Here is a 7,415-nt window from a genome sequence, read left to right as displayed (position 1 = left end):
TCTCTTTTGAACTTGTGCTATCCTTATGTATGGCATTTCTAATTAGTGAAAGTTAGTGTATCGTCCTGAATTTGCTATTAAGGCTAAGTGCCTTGATTACCGTGTCTGGAGGGCATAATCGAAATTATAGGTGGGATTAGTGGAACATATGTGTGATTATGCGGTATAAATGATTTTTGTGGTAATGTGGCTAGATATGCATGTGGTCTCATTTATGTAAATTGGGGCATGTTTGCAATTTTGGCCCGTTTAGGGAATAAATATAATTACGTATGTGTTATGAGTGAGACCTTAGTGTTATGGGGATTTATTTGAGATGTGTGGTCGGAGGCAATCCTAGTGAGCGAATTAGTGGAATAGTCACAACGAGGTTCTAATACCCGATTCGGGGTGAGCCTAGGAGTATTTTGGGAATGTAGTACATACTCGGAAATATTGGGTAGCAGGAAGCTATTTAGCGATTATTAGGGTATACCAAGATTAATTGGGGATTTATAGGAATAGTCGAGGAATTAACGGGAAATGGGGAAAATGACGATTTTGCCCTTGGAGGCATTAAAGAACTAAGATTGAGGCTAGGGGTGTTTTAGTATTTTTCCCCTAACCATAGATAGACTTCGAATCTGTGGGAAACTTTCAAATAACTCTAGAAACAAAAACTTCTTCTCCCTCTCTCGGTCCCCTCTCTTCCTTGAGCCTTGCATGGGGTTTGCATCATTTTGGAGGAATTGGCTTAGGAATTGAAGACTGGAGGCTAGGGTTGGTGTAGGTTCGACTCAGGGGTGTAATCCCAGTTGACGTAAGCCTTTGTGTTGTTTTGATTAAGCTTTGATCTAGTCTTTCGGGTGTTCTAGAGTTTTGAACTTAAGGGTTGGGATTCTAAGTTATGCAGAGGTTTTAGCTTAGTTTTTAATGGTTATATGCTGGCTATATTATGTTGTTATAAGATTGATATGTAATTCTGAGTTTGGAGCAAGTTTGGGGTGTGAACAGGTGATTTTGAGAAAATGTAGGAAGAAACCCAAAAGGCCTAGGAGGATTTCTGAAACGCCCAAGCACCGCTACACAAGTTAGGGAGCGGCGTGGCCCGTGTCCCCCAAGAAAGAGAGCCTTAAGGGCTCGGGAAATTACTTGTAGCTCGTCGCGGCCCTAGGGGGCTGGGCCACGGCTCTAATTGAGGGAAATGGCCAAAATAGATTTTTAAGCTCGGGAACTCAAACTTAAGGGCTTGGGAATGATTCTACTACCCAGTTTAGTAGAATTCAAGGTCGCGGAGGCTAGAATATTTTTCTAAATTTATTAATTGGTTTAGGGTTTGATGGATATATATTATTATTGCCTTGTGACTAGGTTTTACCGTTCAGGCTCGAGTTTATGGGATCGTGCTCGGGACTGAACTATACCTTCAGCTCGTGACTCAAGTAAGAAATTTTTCTGTACCCGAAGAGCTATATTGTGCTTAGTGTTATATTTATTGTTTGTAACTATTATGTCATACATGTGTTTGTGGTGGAGCAGCAAAGTTCGGGATCGACAAAGGCCGGGAACGGCAAAGGCTAGGAGCGGCAAAGGCCGGGAACGTAAAAGGCCGGGATCGGCAGAGGTCGGGAATGGCAAAGGTTGAGAAATACAAAGGTCGGGATCGGCACTAAGCATGCTAAATGCAAGCTGCTAGGGCGAGACCGTCTAAGGCTGCTGTACTCACCCGCTCGGTGCAGACCGTGAACTTGGTGCCTGGTAACGCACCCTGCTCGGCGTATTCTGCAATTGTGAATTCCAATATGAACTTGTAGATTGTTTCACGTGTTTTATTAAATATGGATTTGTTGAAATAAAATTCTTGTATGTTGTGCTGTGAAGTTTTTTTGTTGGGCCTCAGCGCACGGGTGCTCTATGGTGCAGGTAATGGCAAAGGAAAGCCCGACGAAACATGAGTTGGAGGGCATGGAGTGACGCGTACATGTTTGGCCTACCTGGCTGCCACGACTGGGGTAGTTTTGAGGAAAGTATTATAAATGACCAATTTTGTTGCCTAAGTCGACTGTATAAAGACTTTTGAGTTGTAAATATGTTTTAAAAGAATATTTTGGGATCCCAATGTAACACTTTTATGATTTAAATGAACGTACACCATTTTATATTTAAATTTCATTAAATGAGACTTTACTTTAATTTAATCACACTTTTTTGCTCTAAAACTTCGATTAGTGAGCTAATGGCATATTTTAAAATGACATGGTAACGACTCTAGGGTAGTGGGGCATTACAGTTAGCCTATTTTCATTAAAAAAAATAATAGAATTGATTCCAATTGCAGAAAAATATGTACATAAATTTAGAATTTTTTCATTTTAAAAAAAATGAGAATTAATAACAAATTTCATTAAATATGGTCGAAAAAATGGGAGACTTTCTACTTCAGTTTATACATAAAAACCGAAGTAGAAAGTCTATTTTCCACTTTAGTTTTTAACAACTTTTTACTTTACTCTGAATTACTTTCGTTGTGAATTTATACGAAAACCGAAACTAATCCACCTAAAACCCGAAGTCATTACCCTTTTTTTCTTGTTGTGAAAGTGATAAAGTAATGTGAAATAAAAAGTGATAAAAAATAAATAGAGAAAATTTGAGGAAAGATAAATTGATACAAGAAAAAGTGAGAGAGAAAGTGATGATAAATGAAGTAAAGAGAGAGAAACTAATGTGAGAGAAATTGACAAGAGAGAAAATGATGTGAAAATTAATAATGTGATATAATAATAATTAAAAAAGTAACGTGAGAAACAAAATTAAGAACGACACAAAATAATTTTTTGTTATTCTCAATTTTTTTTATTTTTTATAACTTTATTTGAAAAAATTATTTTCGAAAAACAATGCCAAACACTAATTTTCAAAAATCAAATTCAATTTTTTAAAAATAAAAAATAATTTTTTAAATAAGTAGTCAAACACTCTCTAATTTTCTTGAGATGACACTCATCTCTTGAGACATCAGTAAATAAATACATTTTTCTATATATAAACAAAGAATTCTTAACTTGAACTATGACGGTTATTGCACATGTAAAAATTTATAGTTCATTCTAAAGTTTAAAATAATGGATGTTTGTCTCACCTCACTATCAACTTCTCTAATATTGTACATATTTTTCTAACTTTCTTCTCTACCGAAACGTGTAATCGTCTATATCCCTTTTGTCAACAAGTATTGATTTGCGAGCTTATAAATCTCTACCATTTTGACCAAATATTATTGGCATAATTTATGTTGTATTGAAGTTGAAACTCAGAGTAACATTTATTTTGTCACAGAAATATTTTTTTGTGAATGATGTATGCTGTCATAAAATATAAAATGAAGTTTAGAAAAAAGATTCCGGGGGTAATATTCAGCTATTTTGCCCATTTATTATAACATAATTAACAGTGGAGGAACTTTTAGATAACTAGGCTACCAGAAGATGAGTTAAGACATAGAATAAGTAAACTTCGGTATTCAATTCATTATGGGTCGAAACTAGTTGTAGTTTCATTACAATTAAACAAGAAGGCAAAATAGCAAGTAATAAAAACAAAATATTGTTTTACAACATTTAGCTCAGTCACTCCTTGTTGCAACTGAAACAACATTTATGGACACAAATATAATAAAGAATGCAAAACGACATTCAAGTATACAAAACGATAATTAACATATTGGAAGAGGAGCACCATTCCAGCTGCTGAGACATTCCAATAAGGGATCAATGATCTTTCCTTGAGACATAGCAGTGAAGACCTTGTCAAACTCCTCTCCTGGAGATCTAACATTCTCTCCTGTAAGGAAACCAGTGCCCAACTCCTCTCTCACAAACTTGTACAAAGGATAAGACCTGCATTCCTTGATCTTGTTTGACAAGGTTGGATTCCCACTTTCAAGAGCAATTCTCGAACTCTCAACCTCTTTTGGCAAAAGGGTCTTCAATTCCTCTTCGAAAGATCCAATCTTTTGAAAGATGGAAGTGTTTGGATTCTTCTCAGTTTCACCATTAACCAAAGCTTGTTCGACTAGTACTTGTCTTAGCTTTTGCATCAATGGATAGGTAGCACTACATGGATCATCAATGTAAGCAAAGACATACTCCCTGTCCACCACTTTAAGTAGATCAACTTCGCAGAATCTCGAAGGGTGGAGTTCCCCACTGACTCCGGTAGTCAAAACTCTCTTAGCAACTAGGCTCACAATCTTTTTGACTGTGTGCCTTAAGTTCTCTTCCAAATGCCTCAAGTCGATGGCTTGGCAAAGAGCAACCAAGAACGTTGTAGACATGAGCTTGAGAATCTCAATAGACTCAGCCGTTTTCCTTGAAGATATCAATCCTAGAGAATTCACATCTTGGTTGTGTTGCTCAGCACTCTGAACATGACTAGTCACTGGATTAGCAAGGTATTGGAGCTCAGAACAGTAGGCGGCCATGGCGATTTCAGCTCCCTTGAAACCATAATCCAAACTTGGGTTTCGGCCACCAGAGAGATTAGAAGGCAAACCATTGTTGTAAAAGTCATTCACAAGCTCAGAGAATTGGGCAAACATGAGCTTACCAATTGCTGCAACAGCCAAACGGGTGTTGTCCATGGAAACTCCAATTGGTGTTCCTTGGAAGTTCCCACCGTGAAGGGCCTTGTTTCTTGAAACGTCAATCAGAGGGTTGTCGTTCACTGAGTTGATCTCTCTTTCAATAGACTTGGTTGAGAATCTTATCACTTCAATTTGGGGTCCAAGCCATTGGGGTGATGTCCTAAGAGCGTAGCGATCTTGCTTTGGCTTCTGAAGGGGATCCATTTCGTGAAGCATCTTAGCCTCTTTAATATAAGAGCTGCCATCCAAAATGTGTTCCATAATGGCTGCAGCCTCAATCTGACCAGGGTGGTGCTTCAACTTATGAGTCAAGTGATCAGTGAACTCTGGCTTACCCTGCATCACTTCTGCAAAAATGGCTGACAAGACTTCGGCCAACACAGCTAGAATATTGGCCTCAAAAAGGACAGTAGAAGCCACACCAGAACCAACAGCAGTGCCATTAACAAGAGCAAGGCCTTCCTTTGGCTGCAACTCAAAGAAGCTAGAATTGATGCCAGCCACTTTGAAAGCTTCCTCTGCGGTAAGGGATTCACCGTTGGGACCAAAGGCCTTGGAATTAGGCCTGCCAGTAAGTAAACCAGCAATGTAGGATAGAGGAACAAGGTCACCAGATGCAGTGATTGTTCCCCGCAATGGCAAACAAGGGGTGACATTTTTGTTGAGGAGCTTGGCCATGGCTTCCAAAATCTCAAATCTAATGCCGGAGTAGCCTTGGAGAAGGGTGTTAATCCTAACAAGCAAGCCTGCTCTTGTTGATGACTGAGGTAGAGTGTGGCATGACTCTGTTCCGTGGCCAAAAATACCAGCGTTCAAGAATCTGTAAGCAATAAAAGTTTGAAGATTAATCACAAATTTATGGCAAAAGAATTAATTATAACTGCAAACCAAAATAAAGTGACAAAATAACTTTTCTAATCTACTATCTTTTTCATTAAATTTTCGTCAAGAAGTTTTCGTACAAATCAATTTATATTATCTTTGACTTTTATAGTTAACCGTTTGAAAGAAATTTTTTTTAGATAAAAGTAAGTAAATTGAAATCCTCTCATCATATTCAAAAAGATATATGTATTTATATAAATATGCATATAGATATATAGGGAAAATTTACTGTAGGAATTTGAAAAACAGCCACACCGGTGGGGTTTTTTATGTGTATTTTCGACCTATGAATAGTTTTCGACGAGATTATTTTTTTACGATGGTATATATATTCTAGTTATTTAAAATTTTTTGCAAATTTTCAGAAAATTCACAATAATTTACAATACTAAAAACTAGATTCAAATATTTTATTTTCTACAAAAATTAATCACGCATGCATGCAACAACTTATTTTAAACCTAATTTTTAGCGCTCTAAATTATTAAGATATTTTATAAAATTTGCATTATACTATAAATAACTACAATATACAACGTATCCACTAAATATATATTCGTTTTCTCTGTTTATAAAGGTTGTTATAACTTGTGAGGGATTGAAAAGATAAGAGAAACATAACAAATGCTATATGCCTCTATAACAAAAAAATCGCATTAGAACTGCTCACAGGTCCGGGATTACACAAAAGCACCACCGGTACAGTAGAATCCCCTACATATATATTCGTTTTTTCTGTTTATAAAGGTTGTTATAACGTGAGGGATTAAAAAGATAAGAGAAACATTACAAATGCTATATGCCTCTATTGTGTGAAATCTCCCTGCTTTGGCTAATTTTAATTTGCCTGATTTAATATAATTTAGTTAAACTTTTTAACCTTTCGTCGTCAAAATATTATATATATCCACCCCATAATACTCTATTAACTATTATGCCATGTTCTTATACCTGCATCTATTTAAATATAATTGTAATATATATATATATAACACCCCTGTCCACTCGGTGAACTCACCTGAGCCGACCAAGTTCACCGTCGGAACTGAGTCAACTCGGCCGAGTCCCATTACAAGGGGAAGAAGAAAAAAAAAACCATGTCCAAAGTAAACTGAGGGGTGCATTTACCTGATTAGCTCCTTCTGAAGGGCACCGCCATTTTTGGTTCTCCTGTGTGAGGTCGCACCGAAGCCGGTGGTTACACCATAGCTGTCGGTACCTTTGTTCATACTCTCCATAACCCAGTCACTGCTTGCTTTGACACCAGCCCTGGAAGACTCAGAAAGCTCCACTTTAACACCGTCGACGTCGCCACCAGCGGCGATGGCTGCCACCTGGGATATCGTCAAAGTCTCACCGCCGAGCCTGACGACCGGCTTCCTGTACTCAGCCACCATTCTCTTTACCTCGTCCAAGTGACTCCCACTCATCGACTCAGCTGCCAAACCCCAGTTGAGAGGGTCACCTGAAACGGTGGCTGCTGCCGGCTTTGTCAGGCAGAAACTCTCCAACGACAAGTCGTTTTGGTGCTCCATATGAATATTGTATGGAAGTTAATAATACTAAAAGATGAACTAGAAAGTAGTATATATGTAATATAGTAATTTATGAAATGAAATGGGGTTTGGTTTCTGAAGTGTAAACAGATGGTATAAGGGTGTTATATAGGTTTGAAGATTGAAGATTTGAAGAGAGAAAGTGGGGCTGTCAAAGTCGATGGCGGAATGAAAGGAAAAGAGAGTTGGTAGGTGATTAAAGTTGGTAAGCATGAGAGGAGAGGAGAGCAAATTAAGACCACCAAGGAAGAAGAGAGTTGGTTGAAATGAATGGTGGCCGTTGGATGTTCTTTGGTGTTAATCAACGGTCGAGAGTTCGGTCAACATTGCTTCTGAGTAGACTTTTAGAA

General features: G+C 37.8%; 1 protein-coding gene across 1 annotated transcript; it reads right to left on the bottom strand.

Annotated features, from left to right (window-relative positions):
* Nucleotides 1-3,485: 3,485 nt before the first annotated feature.
* Nucleotides 3,486-7,160, bottom strand: LOC133831105 (phenylalanine ammonia-lyase-like). The gene is made up of 2 exons (XM_062261274.1): nucleotides 6,638-7,160; nucleotides 3,486-5,444 (listed from the first exon to the last, which is right to left on the bottom strand). Exons 1-2 carry the CDS (start codon nucleotides 7,042-7,044, stop codon nucleotides 3,695-3,697), a joined length of 2,157 nt encoding a protein of 718 aa, XP_062117258.1. The 5' UTR covers nucleotides 7,045-7,160; the 3' UTR covers nucleotides 3,486-3,694.
* Nucleotides 7,161-7,415: the final 255 nt, after the last annotated feature.

This window comes from Humulus lupulus, chromosome 4 (assembly GCF_963169125.1).
Source record: "Humulus lupulus chromosome 4, drHumLupu1.1, whole genome shotgun sequence".
In the NCBI taxonomy this organism is placed as follows: domain Eukaryota; kingdom Viridiplantae; phylum Streptophyta; class Magnoliopsida; order Rosales; family Cannabaceae; genus Humulus; species Humulus lupulus.
This window is presented reverse-complemented; position numbering and strand designations above follow the sequence as displayed.